The sequence below is a fragment of the Cheilinus undulatus genome, linkage group 23 (assembly GCF_018320785.1).
Source record: "Cheilinus undulatus linkage group 23, ASM1832078v1, whole genome shotgun sequence".
NCBI lineage: Eukaryota > Metazoa > Chordata > Actinopteri > Labriformes > Labridae > Cheilinus > Cheilinus undulatus.
Genome location: NC_054887.1, coordinates 35,331,776 through 35,355,851, shown reverse-complemented (window position 1 = coordinate 35,355,851; position 24,076 = coordinate 35,331,776). Strand labels below are relative to the sequence as shown.

Sequence of the window (24,076 nt, the reverse complement as noted above, 5' to 3'; positions counted from 1 at the left end):
ATGATATATTTATAACACTGATAATAATAATAATAATAATAATAATTATTATTATTATTATTATTATTACATTTAAAATAATGATAATAATTATATTTTTAATAATGATAAGAATTATATGTATAATAATGATAAGAACTATATTTATAATAATAACTATATTATAATAATGATAATAATAATAATAGCTATATTTAAAATAATAATAATAATAATAATAATAATGATATTTATAATAATAAATATATTTATAATAATAAATATATTTATAATAATAATAATAATGATAATAATGATATTTATAATAATAACTATATTTATAATAATAATGATATTAATGATAAAAATGATATTTCTAATAATAACTATATTTCTAATAATAAATATATTTCTAATAATAACTATATTTCTAATAACTATATTTCTAATAATAAATATATTTCTAATAATAACTATATTTCTAATAACTATATTTCTAATAATAAATATATTTCTAATAATAACTATATTTCTAATAACTATATTTCTAATAATAAATATATTTCTAATAATAAATATATTTCCAATAATAACAGATGAATGTGTTTCTGTCGCTCAGCTGTAGAGCAGCTCTGCTCTCTGGCAGTCTGGTAAATGTAGGAACATAAAGCGGTGATTAACAGTTTCTTCAGTATTAATAGAACAGTCTGATATAAATATATTCATTTATTAAACATATATTTATATCCCCCTGGTCCTGGTCTCCTGGGTCTAGTCCCAGGCCTCTTGAACAGAGTCCTCCTCTTCATCACATCTTTCTGCCAAGGTCATGCAGAAACACTCTCGCAGCTCGTCCTCGTGCATCTCTCCTTTCTCTCCACGTTATATTCAATTAGGGCAGGCCCCTCCCCTTAACTGATGACACCACAGACCCTCCTTAAGTTGCGTCGCGCCACAGCTGTCTGCGAGCATTGAGCTGGCTGGCGCCATCCTGAAAGAATGCCTTCACTGTAAAAGAGAGAGAGAGAGAGAGAGAGAGAGAGAGAGGGCTAACTCTGCTCACTCTGATTTCATCTCACACTTTTTACTCGCTGCTCTCTGCGCTCGCGCTCTGCTCTCTGCGCCAAACTCGCTGCAGTGTGCGCCGACTTGTTGAGCTTTAAAGAGGAAGTCCAGGACTCTGCGTGGGACTGGCTCCGTGCTGGACCTATGAGTCTGTAGTAATGTGGGGTAGGTTTCCTGCTCTCACCGCTCAGAGCGCGTGCGCTGCTTGACTTTAAAGTGTCTGTGTGTGTCCAGGTGATCCGGACTCAGACTCTAACCTGTCTCTCCTCTCCAGGTGATCGGAAGCGCTCGCGGAGCCGCCTGTGGATTTAACTCTCGCTGTGGGATTTTGGACTCTTCTTCTTCCTGATTGGTGGCTTTGTTAGTGCATGAACCCTCAGTGACAGAGCAGCAGAGAGAAGCATCGAGAACCTTTCTCAAACATGGAAGTAAGCGCGGACCAGCCCCGGTGGATGAGCCATCACCCCGCGGTGTTGAACGAGCAGCATCCCGGCTCTCACCACCCGGGCCTCGGCCACTCCTACATGGACCCCTCGCAGTACCCGCTCACTGACGATGTGGATGTACTCTTTAATATCGATGGACAGGGAAACCACGTCTCTCCGTACTACGGCAACTCAGTCCGAGCCGTCCAGAGGTACCCTCCTCCCCCCCACAGTGAGTACCCCGGCCTCCCACGGCCTCCCTCCTCTATCCCGCCTCTCCGCGGTAACTTTACCCTGCGCTCCGCTGGCAGGCGCCGCGTTTGGAGGATCGTAGACTCGGACTGGGGCCAGGTTTCGGTTTTGTCTCTGAAACAGCAGAGCTTCAGGTGTTGTGAAACCACGCCGTAAATACGCAGGGATCGGCTCCACTCCGGGTCCGGTTTCTGTCACAAATCCAACCTTCAAAAATCAGAGACTCCACCCTCGAAGAGGAATCTTTAAAATCTGTGTTTTTATTCTGGATTTAGTCCGGATTTGACAGAAATATTAGAGCAGATTTATCTGGCTTTATTCTCAGACATGCGTAATAAAGACTTCTGTAGTTCCCTTTGCTGGACTCTTTGACTTCCTCAACAGTCAGAGCTGGACTCTGTCTGCTGCGTCCGCGGCCTGAGGAAAACACGATAGATGAGAGATGTTAGACCCACGACAGGGACAGAAGGAGACAAAGAGATCTGGAGACAGAACAACAACAGAACGGTTCTGTGGTCCAGAAGAATATCCGGGAGAAAATCCTCCCAGAGATGTCGGAGGACAGTGTGCCAGCGGGCCAAGTGAAGAAATATTAACACGAAGGCAGGACATGAGGGACAGGATCAGTCTAAATAAATACATTTACACCGCAGGCTGGAATCACGCACACCGAACTTCATTCTGAACGGGAGAACTCTGCTAAAAAACACATTTATGACATAAAAATAACGGCTTAATTCGTGGTAGAATTACGGATAAATGTGTGCGTAAAAGCGATCCATCCTCGGGCCAAAACCGGAGTCTTTATCTGCTTTATCCGGAGAGAATAAATTAATATTTGACTTTCTGATGAGCGCGGGGAGCTCGGAGGGTTTTCTGCGTTTCTGTTCACAAGATTCAAAAATCCCCTCTGAGCCCGAAGATGGAACACTTTTACGCACAAACATTTTCACCCCAAATACGACCGAAAAAGATTTATTTACGGCTGAAATGATTCCCCGAGTCAAAATTCACAATTTTACTGTTTGGTTTAAAATAAAGGAAAGGTAAAAATGTGAGTGAGGGTCTCCCAGCTTCAGCTTAAATCCGGATTCTTTGTTTTCTCTACATGAATAAATGAAGGAGCGTTTCAGATTGAAGCACGCGACCAGTTTCTGTGCGTAAAAGAGATCCATGAGTAAATAATACTACTGTAAATATCACAACATTACAATTTATATTAGTGATTGTAGGATGTTAAAATCAGCTGATTTTCATGTTTATATTAGTGATTGTAGGATGTTAAAATCAGCTGATTTTCATGTTTATATTAGTGAATGTAGGATGTTAAAATCAGCTGATTTTCATGTTTATATTAGTGATTGTAGGATGTTAAAATCAGCTGATTTTCATGTTTATATTAGTGATTGTAGGATGTTAAAATCAGCTGATTTTCATGTTTATATTAGTGATTGTAGGATGTTAAAATCAGCTGATTTTCATGTTTATATTAGTGAATGTAGGATGTTAAAATCAGCTGATTTTCATGTTTATATTAGTGATTGTAGGATGTTAAAATCAGCTGATTTTCATGTTTATATTAGTGATTGTAGGATGTTAAAATCAGCTGATTTTCATGTTTATATTAGTGATTGTAGACATTTTAATGCAGATCTGAAATGACTGATTTTGGCTTTTTATCTGTCAGACATGGACAGCTGCCAGTGCTCATCTTGAATCTTAAATCTTTATTTAAATATAGTTTTTATTTAAACCCAGACTTGCTTCTCCACCTTTAGTCCTGAACCTGAATCTCTATCTGAGACTTGGAGACCAGGTCTGGGCTCTGACCTCAGACTGATGCTGGATCTCCAGACCAGGACTTTCATCTGCTCAAATGTTGACATAAATGATAACGTTCTCTGTTTCCTCCATCTAACATTGATGCCGCCATGTTAACGTGTCCGTGTCCCTCCGCTCCGCAGGTAGCCAGGTGTGCCGTCCCTCCTTGCTGCACGGCTCCCTGCCCTGGCTGGAGGGCAGCAAAGGCATCGCCCCCCACCACAGCACCTCTCCCTGGAACCTGAGCCCCTTCCCCAAGAACCCGCTGCACCACGGCTCCCCGGCCAGCCTGTCCGTCTACCCCCCGGCCTCCTCCTCCTCCCTGTCCACCGGCCACACCAGCCCCCACCTCTTCACGTTCCCCCCCACCCCTCCCAAAGACGTGTCCCCGGACCCGGGCATCTCCACGCCGGGCTCCAGCGGCTCGGTGCGGCAGGAGGACAAAGAGAGCATAAAGTACCAGGTGACCCTGGCCGAGAGTATGAAACTGGAGTCGGCTCACAGCCGGAGCGTGGCGTCAATCGGAGCGGGCTCGTCCTCCGCCCACCACCCCATCGCCACATACCCACCCTATGTCCCCGAATACGGCCCAGGCCTCTTCCCACCGAGTAGCCTGATAGGTGGGTCATCTTCTAGTTATGGTTCCAAAACGAGACCAAAAACAAGGTCCTGTTCAGGTAGGCGTGCGCTTTATTACATTCCCTTTTATCTAACATCACCTTCCCCAGATTTGCAGCCTCAATCAGCAGCCATGTTTAATCTGTCACTCTGAAAGAGCTGGGTTAGCCCTCACAGGAAGGAGGGGCCCTCCACAGAGAGCCAGGGCCCCTCCACAGAGGGCCAGGGGCCTCCACAGAGAGCCAGGGCCCCTCCACAGAGGGCCAGGGGCCCTCCACAGAGAGCCAGGGCCCCTCCACAGAGGGCCAGGGGCCTCCACAGAGAGCCAGGGCCCCTCCACAGAGGGCCAGGGGCCTCCACATAGAGCCAGGGGCCTCCACAGAGGGCCAGGGGCCCTCCACAGAGAGCCAGGGGCCCTCCACAGAGAGCCAGGGCCCCTCCACAGAGGGCCAGGGGCCTCCACAGAGAGCCAGGGGCCTCCACGAGGGCCAGGGGCCCTCCACAGAGAGCCAGGGCTCCTCCACAGAGGGCCAGGGCCCCTCCACAGAGGGCCAGGGGCCAAATGTGGATTCAGTGGAGACACAGCAAAATGCCTCTAAGATGTTTGTCTGATGACTAAAATAATCATTTAAAGTTAAAAACAGAATTGTGGTTTATGATCCTGCACACAGAGCGTTGCAGGTGGCAGAGGTGTTCTGGTGCAAAAATAGAAATTTAAAATCAGCAGCACTTCTGCTAGAACCTGCTAGAACCTGTTAGAACCTGCTAGAACCTGTTAGAACCTGTTAGAACCTGCTAGAACCTGCTAGAACCTGCTAGAACCTGTTAGAAACATTGAAAATACAAATATTAAAAGTGTGTGAGCGGAGGGGTGGAGCAGGATTTGGTCCTCCAGCAGAAATCTGAATAAATATAAACAATCATTTATTAAAAGGTCTGACTGAATGATCAAGTGCAGATCTATTTTTAGACCGTCGTGGATATTCTCCCCTTCAGAATAAAAGCCTGTTATTAGCAGGAGCTCCGGTCATAGCGCTGTTTTGGCTCCTGCGCAGCTGCAGCACAGACCGGGACGGACCGGGACGGACCGGGACAGACGGGGCCAGCTCTCTGGGCTGTGTCGCCTCCGTTATATGTTTAGGGTAATCCCATTACTGTCACACCAGCGCGCGCCACTGTTGCTTTGTTTGAGCAGCGCTTCAGCGCCGGATGCTGCGTGCTCACTCAGCGGGAAAAAAGGGCTCTAACCCGGGCGGCGGAGGCGCGGAGGAGAGGCAGAGACAGCCGCAGTTTGCTCTAATGAGATTAATATCAGACTATAGAAAACACTGGATTATCTGATGCATATCATCGGGATTATTCTGCATCATACACTCATGCTAATCTAGATTTTAATTGGAGGATAATGTGAGATAATGCACGCGCTCAAAGCGAGCAGCAGCCTTTAACTTGGTGAAATGAAAGGCTGCTGTTTCCTGTCTGAGCAGACTCTGAGCTCCTGTTTGAAGGAAGCTTTCTCCAGGTGTGGAGCAGCCCGGCGCTCCTCTGCTGCCTTTGTGCTCAAAAAGAAGAAGAGGAGGAGGAGGAGGAGGAGGAGGAGGAGGGTTAGTGTTTGTGCAGAGAGAGGAGGGGAAGTGCGGCTGCGTAAAAATGTAAAAGTGCTCGGTGCTTTGAAGCGGAGAGGAGGCCAGCTCTCGGGGCCTTCAGCCTCAGTCTCGCGCTGCTGCGCCGTCCCTCCCGTCGGTGTGAGCAGAGCAGAGCCGCTCCTCCGTGGATGGTGGAGGCTAGAATGAGGGACAGCTCTGCTCTGGACTTTCTAGTTCATTCAGAGATGAAGGACCTGATCGTGAAGCTGCCTTCACACCAGCACTAACCACATGTTCTGAAGTGTGCGAGCGCGTGCGTGGGTGCTAAAAATAAAGAAGTGCTGCAGAAAATCCACGCATGTCTCTGTGCCTGTGCTGTTTGCTGATGATGATGATGATGATGATGCATGCTGCTAACCCTCTGCTTCCAGATGATTTTCATGCATTCATAAATAATCTCTCCTTCTGTTCCTCGCTGGGAGAACTGACCGTGCGTGTCCGTGTTCTGTGGTGTGCGTGTGCGTGTGCGTGTTCCTGCAGAGGGGAGAGAGTGTGTGAACTGTGGAGCCACGTCCACGCCGCTGTGGAGGAGAGACGGTACGGGCCACTATCTGTGTAACGCCTGCGGCCTCTACCACAAGATGAACGGGCAGAACCGGCCTCTCATCAAGCCCAAGCGGCGGCTGGTACGTCTCCTCCACGTTTCCTTCTCTGGTGATGACTTTCTCCGTCTCTCTCTCTGCTTTGTCCCCCTCTCCAGGAAGAAGTAGGCCTATTAGCTGCAGGAAATTGACCCGACAAGTGCAGGTCTCTGTTTTCAGATACTACCTTAGAAACAAACTGCACATTTTGATCCTTACTGCGATGACGATGCTATTTTGGTTTCCATGTCATTGATGCTGAGGTTAAGGCGGGGGGGCCAATCAGCTCCCTGATCTGAGCTCACTTTTAGACCTGCAGGGAAAGCCCCCCTCTGCAGCCCTGCCTGCATGCTCGGACCTCCACAGAGAGAGAGAGAGAGAGAGAGAGAGCAGGCTTCCCAGGAAGGGCTGCCGGATATCTGAGCGGCGCTGATAAGCTGCTCCCCCAGTCTAAACACGCAGAGCTGCGGGGGCCCCGGCAGACCAGGAGCCTCCGCGCTGCTCTGGTCCCTTTAATAAAGATTAGCATCATTACAGCAGCCACGGACCAGGACCGGTCCACAGCTGAGAGACTGGAGCAGGACGAGGGTCCAGCTTTAGGGTGAGAGACCAGGGAGGGCTCTGATTGGACGGTTTCTTCTTTTATTGAAATAAAGATCGTGAATGATTCTGACTTCAATGTGTTCAGATTAGATTTAGAGGGCAGGGCGGAGCCCCGGATCCAGGAGGGTCCTGGTTCTGGTGTTAAATAGAGATCAGATCATAGAAGAGTACTAAATAATAAAAACAGGCCGGAGAGGGAGTCCAGGTTCTTGAACCCTTAAACCAATCAGATCATGTCAGGCCGACTCTGCTGACTCTGCAGATTTTACTGTAAATGAGGAACGAAGGAAATCTGACTGAATGTCTCTGTGTTTATATTTATTTATAGATTTATGCTGTTGACTGTACAGTTTTATTTTGCTTCTAAATGTCAGAGAAAAACCGACAAATCGGACTGAGGGTCCAGAGAGAGGAGGAGGAGGACTGATGAAGAACTTTCCTGTAAAGACCAAGAATCTGCGTTAAAAATGTGATTTTTATGATTTTTAATCTGACCTCATTTAAAAAAAAAAAAGCTAAATAAAAAAATGTTCATTTGGAAGCGGCAGCCCCGCGCGCTGTCCTTCTCATTCCCAGCACGCAGCAGCAGGGTTATTAGGCCAGCACATGTGTATAATTGGAAATCCCTCCGAGAGATAATGTAGTCCCTTTACGTGAGCGTGTCCTCTGCGGTCCGCAGTCTATTGATCGTTTTTAGAGATTAGAACATCAGCAGACAGATAAATCCACGAGGAGCTGCTCCAGCCTGCAGCGGAGCCTCAGACAGCTCTCCAAAAACCCAGACTAGAGCAGAAATAACGCCCTAATCCTTTAGACATTTATACGAAATACAACTCTAATAATTTAGACATTTATACGAAATACAACTCTAATAATTTAGACATTTATACGAAATAAAACTCTGATAATTTAGACATTTATACGAAATACAACTCTAATAATTTAGACATTTATACGAAATACAACTCTAATAATTTAGACATTTATACGAAATACAACTCTAATAATTTAGACATTTATACGAAATAAAACTCTAATAATTTAGACATTTATACGAAATAAAACTCTAATAATTTAGACATTTATACGAAATACAACTCTAATAATTTAGACATTTATACAAAATAAAACTCTAATAATTTAGACATTTATACGAAATAAAACTCTAATAATTTAGACATTTATACGAAATAAAACTCTAATAATTTAGACATTTATACGAAATACAACTCTAATAATTTAGACATTTATACGAAATAAAACTCTAATAATTTAGACATTTATACAAAATAAAACTCTAATAATTTAGACATTTATACAAAATAAAACTCTAATAATTTAGACATTTATACGAAATACAACTCTAATATTTCAGACATTTAAATAAAGCTCTAATATTTCAGACATTTAAATAAAGCTCTAATATTTCAGACATTTATCATAAATAACCACAGCTCATTTGAGGCCGGTTAATCGATCCCAGACCTCTCCGGGACAGCCCCCCTCCCTCTCCATGTGGATTCTTTGGTCCACATCGGAACACGGAGGAGGTTTAATCAGATTTAATAGCTCTCCTGTTTCAAGGCTCTGCTTTTATGTCTCTTCTAAATATTTATCCTGCTCCAGCTCTGCGCTCATGGCGCTATTTTTAGCCTCCAGCCGCAGCAGCTCCGTGTTTCTGCATGTCCTCTCTCTCTGTGTTTTTAAAAACTGTTTCAGTTTGGATGGATGAAGGTTTGGAGGGTGGTGGATAAAAAGGCCTGATGATTATCGATGATTTTAGACATTTACGCACGTGCGTAAAAACGACCCCAGGGTTATTTTCACCACATGAACGGAGTTTCTATGGATACAGCTGACAGACCAATTCACTCCAACATGATTCAGTAAAACTGATCGACAGTCCTCTGATAATGTCTCTGATCCGGCCTCGGTCCTGGACTTAGTCTGAGTCCACATGAAGAGAACAAAAAAGACGGAGGACCGGTTTTCTTTAAGGATTTACGCACGTGCGTAAAAGTGGAGACGGTGTTATTATCAATGACATTTATTGATTATTTCATGATGACGTGAAGCCCCGTGGATAGCGGGCTTCCTGCAGGCATTAAAACGTTAAACCTTAGTCCTGAACCAGGTCTTAGTCCCGGTCCTTCAGCCTGTAGAGTCGCAGACGTCCTCTCTCTGCCGCTCTCTGGATCTGGACTCTTGTATTTTGGTGTTAAATGTTGTTGTTTTTTTTAAAAGTCTGTCTGGGTTTTTCCGCCGTCATCTGACCCTTTTTGTCCCTTCTGTGTTGCCGTACAGTCCGCAGCCAGGCGGGCGGGGACGTCGTGCGCAAACTGCCAAACGACAACGACGACGCTGTGGCGGAGGAACGCCAACGGAGACCCGGTCTGCAACGCCTGCGGCCTCTACTTCAAACTGCACAATGTAAGTGGAAACAGAGTCCTGCATGGGGGTCCCTTATAGACCCTGGACCTGGACCTGGTGGTCTAAAACCCTGTATCTGGACCTGATATTATAAAACCTGTATCTGGTCTAGATATCATAAAACCTGTATCTGGTCTAATTATCATAAAACCTGTATCTGGTCTAGATATCATAAAACCTGTATCTGGTCTAGATATCATAAAACCTGTATCTGGTCTAATTATCATAAAACCTGTATCTGGTCTAGATATCATAAAACCTGTATCTGGTCTAGATATCATAAAACCTGTATCTGGTCTTCATATTATACAACCAGTATCTGGACTTGGTAGTCCAAAACCCTGTATCTGGTCTTGGTAGTCCATAAACCTGTATCTGGTCCTGGTCGTCCTCTCAGGGCCGGTTTAAGGGATTTAGAGACCCTAGGCCGAGACCAACAGGAGGACCCTTTAACCCTTTAAAAAAAATCCCAGAAGAGAAAAAAAAAGCCGGACTTCATCCTAATAATCTGACATGTCTCTAGTCCAGGTCCAGGTCCAGATCTCTGGCCCAGGTCCATATCTCTGGTCCAGGTCCATATCTCTAGTCCAGGTTCATGTCTGTAGTCCAGGTCCATGTTCCAGTCTGTCTCTAGGGGTTTATGGTACTGTTAGACTGATATGAAGGACTTAGGTGGCTCCCTGAGGGATCTGGACCAGGATTTCGGACCCTGGGGTCCTCCACAGGGACTTTATTATTACGGGCTGTTATTAACAGGATAGATCCCTGGGATAATGCTAGACCTCTATCTGGTGCTCTGACCCTGGTCTTAGGACCCGGTTCTATAGTCTGATGGTGAGACCAGGACTGACCAGGACTGCTGCTCCTCTGATTGTTTCTCCATAAAAACTACTGCAGAGTTACATGATGATCAGAGATCAATACCACTGATCTGAAAGGGTCTGAGTTTCTAAACAGGTTTATAGAAATAAGAACTCATCATCGATATTAAAGATCAGAACCCGTAGGAATGATTATTGATCACTGGATAAATGTGGAAATAATTAAGTTATGGATTTATCTTTGAATTGATTTTGTAAGAATTAGAAATTTTTATTCTGTTGGGACAATAAACCCAAAAAAACAAAACCAGTATTGGCACATTTATTGATCTGAATGATCAGCAGAAGAAATGAAAACTGAAATTATTAAGATGTTAGAATAAACGCTAAAATGATAGAGATGTTAGAATAAACGTTAAAATAAAAAAGATGTCAGAATAAATGCTAAAATGATAAATATGTTAGAATAAACGCTAAAATGATAGAGATGTTAGAATAAATGCTAAAATGATAGAGATGTTAGAATAAATGCTAAAATGATAAAGATGTTAGAATAAACGCTAAAACGATCAAGATGTTAGAATAAACGCTAAAATGATTAAGATGTTAGAATAAATGCTAAAATGATAAAGATGTTAGTATAAATGCTAAAATAAAAAAGATGTCAGAATAAACGCTAAAATGATAAATATGTTAGTATAAATGCTAAAATGAAAAAGATGTTAGAATAAACGCTAAAATGATAAAGATGTTAGTATAAATGCTAAAATGAAAAAGATGTTAGAATAAATGCTAAAATGATAAAGATGTTAGTATAAATGCTAAAATGAAAAAGATGTTAGAATAAATGCTAAAATGATAAATATGTTAGTATAAATGCTAAAATGAAAAAGATGTTAGAATAAATGCTAAAATGATAAATATGTTAGTATAAATGCTAAAATGAAAAAGATGTTAGAATAAATGCTAAAATGATAAAGATGTTAGAATAAATGCTAAAATGATAAAGATGTTAGTATAAATGCTAAAATGAAAAAGATGTTAGAATAAATGCTAAAATGATAAATATGTTAGTATAAATGCTAAAATGAAAAAGATGTTAGAATAAATGCTAAAATGATAAATATGTTAGTATAAATGCTAAAATGAAAAAGATGTTAGAATAAATGCTAAAATGATAAAGATGTTAGAATAAATGCTAAAATGATAAAGATGTTAGTATAAATGCTAAAATGAAAAAGATGTTAGAATAAATGCTAAAATGATAAATATGTTAGTATAAATGCTAAAATGAAAAAGATGTTAGTATAAATGCTAAAATGATAAATATGTTAGTATAAATGCTAAAATGAAAAAGATGTTAGAATAAATGCTAAAATGATAAAGATGTTAGTATAAATGCTAAAATGAAAAAGATGTTAGAATAAACGCTAAAATGATAAAGATGTTAGTATAAATGCTAAAATAAAAAAGATGTCAGAATAAACGCTAAAATGATAAATATGTTAGTATAAATGCTAAAATGATAAAGATGTTAGAATAAACGTTAAAATAAAAAAGATGTCAGAATAAACGCTAAAATGATAAAGATGTTAGTATAAATGCTAAAATGAAAAAGATGTTAGAATAAACGCTAAAATGATTAAGATGTTAGAATAAACGTTAAAATGAAAAAGATGTTAGAATAAACGCTAAAATGATTAAGATGTTAGAATAAACGTTAAAATAAAAAAGATGTCAGAATAAACGCTAAAATGATAAATATGTTAGTATAAATGCTAAAATGAAAAAGATGTTAGAATAAATGCTAAAATGATAAATATGTTAGTATAAATGCTAAAATGAAAAAGATGTTAGAATAAATGCTAAAATGATAAAGATGTTAGTATAAATGCTAAAATGAAAAAGATGTTAGAATAAATGCTAAAATGATAAATATGTTAGTATAAATGCTAAAATGAAAAAGATGTTAGAATAAATGCTAAAATGATAAAGATGTTAGTATAAATGCTAAAATGATAAAGATGTTAGAATAAATGCTAAAATGATAAAGATGTTAGAATAAACGCTAAAATGATAAAGATGTTAGAATAAACGCTAAAACGATCAAGATGTTAGAATAAACGCTAAAATGATTAAGATGTTAGAATAAATGCTAAAATGAAAAAGATGTTAGAATAAATGCTAAAATGATAAAGATGTTAGTATAAATGCTAAAATGATAAATATGTTAGAATAAACGCTAAAACGATTAAGATGTTAGAATAAACGCTAAAACGATTAAGATGTTAGAATAAACGCTAAAATGATAAATATGTTAGAATAAACGCTAAAACGATTAAGATGTTAGAATAAACGCTAAAACGATTAAGATGTTAGAATAAACGCTAAAACGATTAAGATGTTAGAATAAGCGCTAAAACGATTAAGATGTTAGAATAAACGCTAAAATGAAAAAGATGTCAGAATAAACGCTAAAATGATAAATATGTTAGAATAAATGCTAAAATGAAAAAGATGTTAGAATAAATGCTAAAATGATAAAGATGTTAGTATAAATGCTAAAATGATAAATATGTTAGAATAAACGCTAAAACGATTAAGATGTTAGAAGAAACGCTAAAACGATTAAGATGTTAGAATAAACGCTAAAATGATAAATATGTTAGAATAAACGCTAAAATGATAAAGATGTTAGAATAAACGCTAAAATGATAAATATGTTAGAATAAACGCTAAAATGAAAAAGATGTCAGAATAAACGCTAAAATGATAAATATGTTAGAATAAATGCTAAAATGAAAAAGATGTCAGAATAAACGCTAAAATGATAAAGATGTTAGTATAAATGCTAAAATGATAAATATGTTAGAATAAACGCTAAAACGATTAAGATGTTAGAATAAACGCTAAAACGATTAAGATGTTAGAATAAACGCTAAAATGATAAAGATTTTAGAATAAACGTTAAAATAAAATAGATGTCAGAATAAATGCTAAAATGATAAATATGTTAGAATAAACGCTAAAACGATTAAGATGTTAGAATAAACGCTAAAATGATAAAGATGTCAGACTAAATGCTAAAATGAAAAAGATGTCAGAATAAACGCTAAAATGATAAAGATGTTAGTATAAATGCTAAAATGATAAATATGTTAGAATAAATGCTAAAATGATAAATATGTTAGAATAAACGCTAAAATGATAAAGATGTTAGAATAAACGCTAAAATGATAAATATGTTAGAATAAACGCTAAAATGATAAATATGTTAGAATAAATGCTAAAATGATAAAGATGTTAGTATAAATGCTAAAATAAAAAAGATGTTAGAATAAATGCTAAAATGATAAATATGTTAGAATAAACGCTAAAATGAAAAAGATGTTAGAATAAATGCTAAAATGATAAAGATGTTAGTATAAATGCTAAAATGATAAAGATGTTAGAATAAACGTTAAAATAAAAAAGATGTCAGAATAAATGCTAAAATGATAAATATGTTAGAATAAACGCTAAAATGAAAAAGATGTCAGAATAAACGCTAAAATGATAAATATGTTAGAATAAATGCTAAAATGATAAATATGTTAGAATAAACGCTAAAATGATAAAGATGTTAGTATAAATGCTAAAATGAAAAAGATGTTAGAATAAATGCTAAAATGATAAATATGTTAGAATGAACGCTAAAATGATAAAGATGTTAGAAGAAACGCTAAAATGAAAAAGATGTTAGTAAAAATGCTAAAATGAAAAAGATGTTAGAATAAACGCTAAAATGAAAAAGATGTTAGTATAAATGCTAAAATGATAAAGATGTCAGAATAAACGCTAAAATGAAAAAGATGTCAGAATAAATGCTAAAATGATAAAGATGTCAGAATAAACGCTAAAATGAAAAAGATGTTAGTATAAATGCTAAAACGATTAAGATGTTAAAATAAACGCTAAAATGATAAAGATGTTAGAATAAACGCTAAAATTATAAAGATGTTAGAATAAACGCTGAAATGAAAAAGATGTTAGAATAAACGCTAAAATGATAAAGATGTTAGAATAAATGCTAAAATGAAAAAGATGTCAGAATAAACACTAAAATGATAAAGATGTTAGTATAAATGCTAAAATGAAAAAGATGTTAGAATAAATGCTAAAATGATAAAGATGTTAGTATAAATGCTAAAATGATAAATATGTTAGAATAAACGCTAAAACGATTAAGATGTTAGAATAAACACTAAAACGATTAAGATGTTAGAATAAACGCTAAAATGATAAATATGTTAGAATAAAAGCTAAAATGATAAAGATGTTAGAATAAACGCTAAAATGATAAATATGTTAGAATAAAAGCTAAAATGATAAAGATGTTAGAAAAAACGCTGAAATGATAAATATGTTAGAATAAAAGCTAAAATGATAAATATGTTAGAATAAATGCTAAAATGAAAAAGATGTTAGAATAAATGCTAAAATGATAAAGATGTTAGAATAAAAGCTAAAATGATAAATATGTTAGAATAAACGCTAAAATGATAAAGATGTTAGTATAAATGCTAAAATGATAAATATGTTAGAATAAACGCTAAAACGATTAAGATGTTAGAATAAACGCTAAAACGATTAAGATGTTAGAATAAACGCTAAAATGAAAAAGATGTCAGAATAAACGCTAAAATGATAAATATGTTAGAATAAACGCTAAAATGATAAAGATGTTAGTATAAATGCTAAAATGATAAATATGTTAGAATAAACGCTAAAACGATTAAGATGTTAGAATAAACGCTAAAACGATTAAGATGTTAGAATAAACGCTAAAATGAAAAAGATGTCAGAATAAACGCTAAAATGATAAATATGTTAGAATAAACGCTAAAATGATAAAGATGTTAGAATAAACGCTAAAATGATAAATATGTTAGAATAAACGCTAAAATGATAAATATGTTAGAATAAATGCTAAAATGATAAATATGTTAGAATAAACGCTAAAATGATAAAGATGTTAGAATAAACGCTAAAATGATAAAGATGTTAGTATAAATGCTAAAATGAAAAAGATGTTAGAATAAACGCTAAAATGAAAAAGATGTCAGAATAAATGCTAAAATGATAAAGATGTCAGAATAAACGCTAAAATGATAAAGATGTCAGACTAAATGCTAAAATGAAAAAGATGTCAGGATAAACGCTAAAATGATAAAGATGTTAGTATAAATGCTAAAATGATAAAGATGTCAGAATAAACGCTAAAATGAAAAAGATGTCAGAATAAATGCTAAAATGATAAAGATGTCAGAATAAACGCTAAAATGATAAAGATGTTAGTATAAATGCTAAAACGATTAAGATGTTAAAATAAACGCTAAAATGATAAAGATGTTAGAATAAACGCTAAAATTATAAAGATGTTAGAATAAACTCTAAAATGATAAAGATGTTAGTATAAATGCTAAAATGAAAAAAATGTCAGAATAAACGCTAAAATGATAAAGATGTTAGTATAAATGCTAAAATGAAAAAGATGTTAGAATAAACGCTAAAATGATAAATATGTTAGAATAAAAGCTAAAATGATAAAGATGTTAGAATAAACGCTAAAATGATAAATATGTTAGAATAAAAGCTAAAATGATAAAGATGTTAGAAAAAACGCTGAAATGATAAATATGTTAGAATAAAAGCTAAAATGATAAAGACATTAGAATAACAGCTAAAATGAAAAAGATGTTGGAACAAAGGCTAAAATGATAAAGATGTTAGAATAAACGTTAAAATGATAAAGATGTCAGAATAAACGCTAAAATGATAAAGATGTTAGAATAAACGCTAAAATGATAAATATGTTAGAATAAACGCTAAAATGATAAAGATGTTAGAATAAACGCTAAAATGAAAAAGATGTTAGAATAAATGCTGAAATGAAAAAGATGTTATAATAAAGGCTAAAATGATAAAGATGTTAGAATAAACGCTAAAATGAAAAAGATGTTAGAATAAACGCTGAAATTAAAAAGATGTTAGAATAAACGCTAAAATGATAAAGATGTTAGAATAAACGCTAAAATGATAAATATGTTAGAATAAACGCTAAAATGATAAATATGTTAGAATAAACGCTAAAATGATAAAGATGTTAGAATAAACGCTAAAATGATAAATATGTTAGAATAAACGCTAAAATGATAAATATGTTAGAATAAACGCTAAAATGATAAAGATGTTAGAAAAAACGCTGAAATGATAAATATGTTAGAATAAAAGCTAAAATGATAAAGATGTTAGAAAAAACGCTAAAATGATAAAGATGTTAGAATAAACGTTAAAATGATAAAGATGTTAGAATAAACGCTAAAATGATAAATATGTTAGAATAAACGCTAAAATGATAAAGATGTTAGAATAAACGCTAAAATGATAAAGATGTTAGAATAAACGCTAAAATGATAAAGATGTTAGTAAAAAACGCTAAAATGATAATTATGTTAGAATAAAAGCTAAAATGATAAAGAACTTAGAATAAACGCTAAAATGATAAAGATGTTAGTAAAAAACGCTAAAATGATAATTATGTTAGAATAAACGCTGAAATTAAAAAGATGTTAGAATAAACGCTAAAATGATAAAGACGTTAGAATAAACGCTAAAATGAAAAAGATGTTAGAATAAACGCTAAAATGATAAAGACGTTAGAATAAATGCTAAAATGATAAAGAGGTTAGAATAAACGCTAAAATGAAAAAGATGTTAGAATAAACGCTAAAATGATAAAGATGTTAGAATAAACGCTAAAATGATAAATATGTTAGAATAAACGCTAAAATGATAAATATTCTAGAATAAACGCTAAAATGATAAATATGTTAGAATAAACGCTAAAATGATAAATATGTTAGAATAAACGTTAAAATAAAAAAGATGTCAGAATAAACGCTAAAATGATAAATATGTTAGTATAAATGCTAAAATGAAAAAGATGTTAGAATAAATGCTAAAATGATAAATATGTTAGTATAAATGCTAAAATGAAAAAGATGTTAGAATAAATGCTAAAATGATAAAGATGTTAGTATAAATGCTAAAATGATAAAGATGTTAGAATAAATGCTAAAATGAAAAAGATGTTAGAATAAACGCTAAAATGATTAAGATGTTAGAATAAACGTTAAAATAAAAAAGATGTCAGAATAAACGCTAAAATGATAAAGATGTTAGTATAAATGCTAAAATGAAAAAGATGTTAGAATAAACGCTAAAATGATTAAGATGTTAGAATAAATGTTAAAATAAAAAAGATGTCAGAATAAACGCTAAAATGATAAATATGTTAGTATAAATGCTAAAATGAAAAAGATGTTAGAATAAATGCTAAAATGATAAATATGTTAGTATAAATGCTAAAATGAAAAAGATGTTAGAATAAATGCTAAAATGATAAATATGTTAGAATGAACGCTAAAATGATAAAGATGTTAGAAGAAACGCTAAAATGAAAAAGATGTTAGTAAAAATGCTAAAATGAAAAAGATGTTAGAATAAACGCTAAAATGAAAAAGATGTTAGAATAAACGCTAAAATGATTAAGATGTTAGAATAAATGCTAAAATGAAAAAGATGTTAGAATAAATGCTAAAATGATAAAGATGTTAGTATAAATGCTAAAATGATAAATATGTTAGAATAAACGCTAAAACGATTAAGATGTTAGAATAAACGCTAAAACGATTAAGATGTTAGAATAAACGCTAAAATGATAAATATGTTAGAATAAACGCTAAAACGATTAAGATGTTAGAATAAACGCTAAAACGATTAAGATGTTAGAATAAACGCTAAAACGATTAAGATGTTAGAATAAACGCTAAAACGATTAAGATGTTAGAATAAGCGCTAAAACGATTAAGATGTTAGAATAAACGCTAAAATGAAAAAGATGTCAGAATAGACGCTAAAATGATAAATATGTTAGAATAAATGCTAAAATGAAAAAGATGTTAGAATAAATGCTAAAATGATAAAGATGTTAGTATAAATGCTAAAATGATAAATATGTTAGAATAAACGCTAAAACGATTAAGATGTTAGAAGAAACGCTAAAACGATTAAGATGTTAGAATAAACGCTAAAACGATTAAGATGTTAGAATAAACGCTAAAATGAAAAAGATGTCAGAATAAACGCTAAAATGATAAATATGTTAGAATAAATGCTAAAATGAAAAAGATGTCAGAATAAACGCTAAAATGATAAAGATGTTAGTATAAATGCTAAAATGATAAATATGTTAGAATAAACGCTAAAACGATTAAGATGTTAGAATAAACGCTAAAACGATTAAGATGTTAGAATAAACGCTAAAATGATAAAGATTTTAGAATAAACGTTAAAATAAAATAGATGTCAGAATAAATGCTAAAATGATAAATATGTTAGAATAAACGCTAAAACGATTAAGATGTTAGAATAAACGCTAAAATGAAAAAGATGTTAGAATAAATGCTAAAATGAAAAAGATGTCAGAATAAACGCTAAAATGATAAAGATGTTAGTATAAATGCTAAAATGATAAATATGTTAGAATAAACGCTAAAACGATTAAGATGTTAAAAAAAACGCTAAAATGATAAATATGTTAGAATAAACGCTAAAATGAAAAAGATGTCAGAATAAACGCTAAAATGATAAATATGTTAGAATAAATGCTAAAATGATAAAGATGTTAGTATAAATGCTAAAATAAAAAAGATGTTAGAATAAATGCTAAAATGATAAATATGTTAGAATAAACGCTAAAATGAAAAAGATGTTAGAATAAATGCTAAAATGATAAAGATGTTAGTATAAATGCTAAAATGATAAAGATGTTAGAATAAACGTTAAAATAAAAAACATGTCAGAATAAATGCTAAAATGATAAAGATGTTAGAATAAACGTTAAAATAAAAAAGATGTCAGAATAAATGCTAAAATGATAAATATGTTAGAATAAACGCTAAAATGAAAAAGATGTCAGAATAAACGCTAAAATGATAAATATGTTAGAATAAATGCTAAAATGATAAATATGTTAGAATAAACGCTAAAATGATAAAGATGTTAGTATAAATGCTAAAATGAAAAAGATGTTAGAATAAACGCTAAAATGATAAATATGTTAGAATAAACGCTAAAATGATAAATATGACCCAGCCTCCTCTAGGATTCTCAAAGGTCCACCACAGTCCTGGGTCAATTCAGACCCTTGTCAGATCAGACCTGGATCAGGTAAACATTTCTCCGGTCACATAGAAGAAAATTAAAAAGTTTCTGGATGTTTCCGTCGAGTTTTCTGCGAGTCCTTGTAGTTAAACCGTCGCTCTGTGTTCCTCCTGACTCGCTCTTCTCGCCACTGCAGATGGGGAAAAGACAAACATTTTCTTGTTAGGTATCAGCGTGTGACCCGACCTCGACCTTTGGCGTAATAAGGAAGTTTATTTTGGTAAATCCAGACTCCTGTTTTGGATTCCTCTGAGAAACAGAGTCCACATTCTTCATGGAGAGTTTGGTCCATGTCCTGAAGCAGACAGAGGACGCCGTCCCGTTAGAATTTAGAGAACTAATCTTTTTATGTTTTTTGGTCTCTCTGAGTTTGACGCCTTTGTGTTTGGCCACCGAGGTTTCAGGTGTTGGACAGGAAGTGACAGGCTGCGTGTTTTCATTGACTGAGAAACACTTTGGCGTGGCTTTTTGTTTGAAGTCCCGGGGGCGGGCGGTGGCCTGAGAGCAGTCTGGAGGCCTGGGGTTTCCTCTGAGAGGCATCAAAGTGGCGTGAGCGAGCTTTAGGTGGACGTCGAGCTGAGAGAGAGAGAGAGAGAGAGTGAAACCGCAGCTCTCTTCCCTCTGCTAACCATCCAGGCCTCGCCGTTTCAAAAAAAAAAAAAAAAGACAAAAACAAGGAGGAAGAAATCCTCGCTCCCATTTCCCCGAGCAGAAAGATCAGGAAGCGCCTCGGCCTCATCCACCGCCCTCCTAATCCTGCCCACAGCCCGAATTCCTTCATCCCGGCTAACGTGGGGCTGGAAGACGGCAGCTGGGGCCATTTTGGCCACGAGACGACGGGGCCGAGCCGTCAACGAGGAGGAGGAGGGAGAGAGAGGAGAAGTTGGCCGGTGCCGTGGCCATGTGTCTCTGTGGTCGACTGGATCGCACATGAGCTGCCAAACACGCTCTCCGTCTCTTCCTCCATCCTTCCTCTCTCTCTCTTTCTTTTTGGCGTGGACAACGGCGCCGATACTCTTCAGCCTCAAAGAATCCACACGACCAATAAAGGAGAGAATCCACACACACACAACATAAAATCCACACACCGGTAAAGGAAGAATCCACAACAAGAAAGAAAGAAAAAGGAATAATCAACAACCCACAAACAGGAAGGCTGCACAGAACCCCCCCCCAAACGCTGACAGAGATGCAGACGGCTGATGTATGCTTGGCTTGGGCGAGGACGGACACTAACATCAGCAGGGCTGTCCCAGTACCAGGATCTTATCCTTTGACATAATGGAGGCAGATTTCGATGGTATCAGTACCATTCAAATAATGTCAGATTGCACTGGAACTGGACAATAATGTTATTGCAACTAGATTAATCAAGCAACACTAACACAGCAGCAACAGTAGAAGTCTAAGACACCCAGTACGGGTCCCAGAGATTCAAACTTCCATCCCGTGTTTATTTCTGATCTTTGAAGGATTAAAAGTATGCTGGGTATCAGTTCAGGGATCGATGAAATACAGAGGCTGGGGCTGTAGTCTGTATTCTTAGCTACTGGCTGAAATCATCATGAATATTGGTGCGATTGAATGTTAGTCATTGTTAGGAGTTAGGCGATAGGGTTAGGGTTAGGGTTAAGTGAAACCTGTTTGGGATTGGTTGGTTCACACGCCAATCACTGCTGTGATAAAATCAATTTTTTTTTTTTTAACGTAAATATTTGGAGCTAAACAGCTCTATGGTTGGGTCTTTAAGTCTTCAGTTGTTGCTTCTTCATTTAAACGATTCTTCATGTTTCTAATGGTTTCATCTTCCTTTCTAAGATTTCTGTCTTATGTGTGACAATGATGCCATGAAATCTCACGACCCTGTACTAACCTGCCGTCTTCTCTGTGTCCTTTCGAGAGCAGATCAACCGACCTCTGACCATGAAGAAGGAAGGCATCCAGACCCGGAACAGGAAGATGTCCAGCAAGTCCAAGAAGAGCAAAAAGTCCCAGGACAGCATGGACGAATTCTCCAAGAGCCTGATGGACAAGAGCAGCTCCTTCAGCCCCGCCGCCCTCTCCCGCCACATGTCCTCCTTCCCACCCTTCTCGCACTCCAGCCACATGCTGACCACACCCACACCCATGCACCCTTCCTCCAGCCTCCCCTTCGCCTCACACCACCCCTCCAGTATGGTCACAGCCATGGGTTAGAGCGGCGCCGAGGCCTCGCCGTCACCGTCACCGCTTTGACCCCCGGTACCTCTGCTGACTTGCTCCTTTAAAGACACTGTTCTTCTAAGCCCCTCCCCTTTCACCGGTGAGCTGCGGTGCCCCGATGACAGCCTCCTTTGTCCTCAGTTTGACCTTATTTTTATAAATCCAAGCGTACCTCTGCAATGTGAATGCTCTGCAGACTCTAACTTTGGCGCACTGACCTCCAAACACCAAGAACGAGAGAACGGTGTTTGTCTCCGCACGGACGGAGGGAACGGTGTTTGTCTCCGCACGGACGGAGGGAACGGCGTTTTTCTCCAAACGGACAGAGGGGAATGGCGTTTTTCTCTTCATGGACGGTCGTTCGGATGGAGAGAACGACCTTTAGACAGTGAGAATAACCTTTTTCTCGCCGTCAAACACCGCCGCTCTCCTCCACAGATCAAGGACCTCCATTTCTGTACAAAAAGCCATTTTTCATCACAAACTTTGAAAACAGACTCTACTGTCTCCGAGAATCCCCTCCCTGCCTCACTTCTTACCTTGCACCTGTATAACAGGACCCTGCCCCGCCCCCATGAACCCGCCCCTCCCTCCTCCTCAGAGGAGAGCAGACCTTGAGTATATTTGTACAGATTGTATGAAATACATTTAATGAAGACTTTTTAATTCAGTAAGAAGAAAAAAAGGAAAATGCCCGTGGGCAGCTAACGACCAGAAGGGTACGAGTGGCGGCGGGCGGAGAGGACGCCGCCGTCAGAGAGAAAAGAAGCGAACAGAGACATTGAGAAGGGTGGGCACCATGGTCGCCTGCTGATGGCGTTGCATTAATTATTTTGTTCTGGATGTGCTATAGGTCTCGGGCATTGGTTTGTGTTGCACCTACACTCACACATAGACACACACGCACACGCACACGCACACAGCTGACAGACTTTGTTCCCGCCCACAGATTATATGCATTGTGAAAAAAGTTGCTGTATTTGTTCTTTGTATGTATAAATCAGAGTACCAAAAATACGAATAACAAAGATGTAGAATTATTTCTTTATGTTATGCAGACTGAATGGTTGTAAAAATTTAATAATAATCACTAGTGTAAAATATGACTGCTTTTTGTTTCGTACGTTTTTTTCCTCTTTGAAAATAATAAACTAGTTTAATCTCTGTTGACATGGTAGCCCCGGGTTCTGACCATCTTTTCTCTCTCATCACAGACACGACACAAAAACTCACATTTATAAAAGTTTATTCCTCTCATATTTATCAAAGTAAAATAATACATGTATTCCACTAATTCATATCAAACTAAAAGTATTAAGGTTATTCCGCTGATTCATATCAAAATGAAATTATTAAGATTATTCAACTGAGTCAAATCAAACAAAAATATTACATTTATACCACCAATTTATATCAAAATAGAATTAAAAAGGTTATTCCATTAATTCATATCAAAATAAGATTATTAAATTTATATAACAAGTTTATATCAAAATGGAGTTATAAAGGTTTTTCCAAGGATTTATATCAAAGGAAAATTATTAAGAGATGGCCACTAATGTATATCAAAGTAAAATTATTAGGATTATTCCACTGATTCATATCAAAATACTCGTTAGGGTTATTCCACTTATTCAAAACGAAGTAAAATTATTAAGGTCATTCCACTGATTTATATCAAAACAAAATTATTAAGAATATTCCACTGAATCATAAAAAAAAAATATTATGGTTATTCTACATTTTCATGTCAAAATTAAATTATTGAAGTTATTCCACAAATTCATATCAAAATAAAATTTTTAAGTTATTTAACTCATTCGTATCAAAATAATTAATTTTTTTCCCCACTTACCCATATAAAAAATGATTATGAGGTTATTCCACTAATGTATATCGAAGTACAATTATTGAGGTTATTCCACAGATTAATATCAAAATAAATTCATTAAGGTAATTTCACAGATTCAAATCAAAACAAACTTATTAAGGTTATTCCAAAGATTCATATCAAAATTAAATTATTAAAGCTATTCCATCAATTCATATCAAAATTAAATTATTAAAGTTATTCCACTAATTCAAATCATAGTAAAATTATTAAAGTTACTACACTTATTTCTATTAATGTAAAATTTTTCACTTGAATCCACTATTGTATATGAAAGTAAAATTATTAAAGTTATTCCACAGATTCAAATCAAATAAAACTTATTAAGGTCATTCCAACAATTCATATCAAAGTAAAATTATTAAGGTCATTCAGATGATTTATATCAAAATAAGAATAATAAAGTTATTCCACTTTTGTATACCAAAGTTTTTTTTTTTTTTTTTTAGTTATTCCACCAATATATATCAAAATA

General features: G+C 36.0%; 1 protein-coding gene across 4 annotated transcripts; it reads left to right on the top strand.

Moving 5' to 3' along the window:
• The first annotated feature begins 965 nt into the window (after positions 1-965).
• Positions 966-22,880, top strand: gata3 (GATA binding protein 3). 4 transcript variants are annotated; one of them, XM_041780995.1, is made up of 6 exons: positions 966-1,209; positions 1,319-1,701; positions 3,686-4,162; positions 6,507-6,553; positions 9,295-9,420; positions 21,414-22,880. In XM_041780995.1, exons 2-6 carry the CDS (start codon positions 1,467-1,469, stop codon positions 21,702-21,704), a joined length of 1,176 nt encoding a protein of 391 aa, XP_041636929.1. In that variant the 5' UTR covers positions 966-1,209; positions 1,319-1,466; the 3' UTR covers positions 21,705-22,880. The 4 variants fall into 4 exon arrangements, with proteins under 4 accessions (XP_041636929.1, XP_041636928.1, XP_041636927.1 ...); XM_041780994.1 differs by having other exon boundaries at positions 3,686-4,219; XM_041780993.1 differs by lacking the exon at positions 6,507-6,553 and adding an exon at positions 6,287-6,432 and having other exon boundaries at positions 3,686-4,219.
• Positions 22,881-24,076: the final 1,196 nt, after the last annotated feature.

Coding starts and splice junctions, on each gene's coding strand:
- gata3 (XM_041780993.1), top strand. CDS start 1,467: ATGGAAGTAAGCGCGGACCAGCCCCGGTGGATGAGCCATCACCCCGCG. Junction 4,220..6,286: donor AAAAACAAGGTCCTGTTCAG/GTAGGCGTGCGC, acceptor GTGTTCCTGCAG/AGGGGAGAGAGTGTGTGAAC. Junction 6,433..9,294: donor TCAAGCCCAAGCGGCGGCTG/GTACGTCTCCTC, acceptor GTTGCCGTACAG/TCCGCAGCCAGGCGGGCGGG.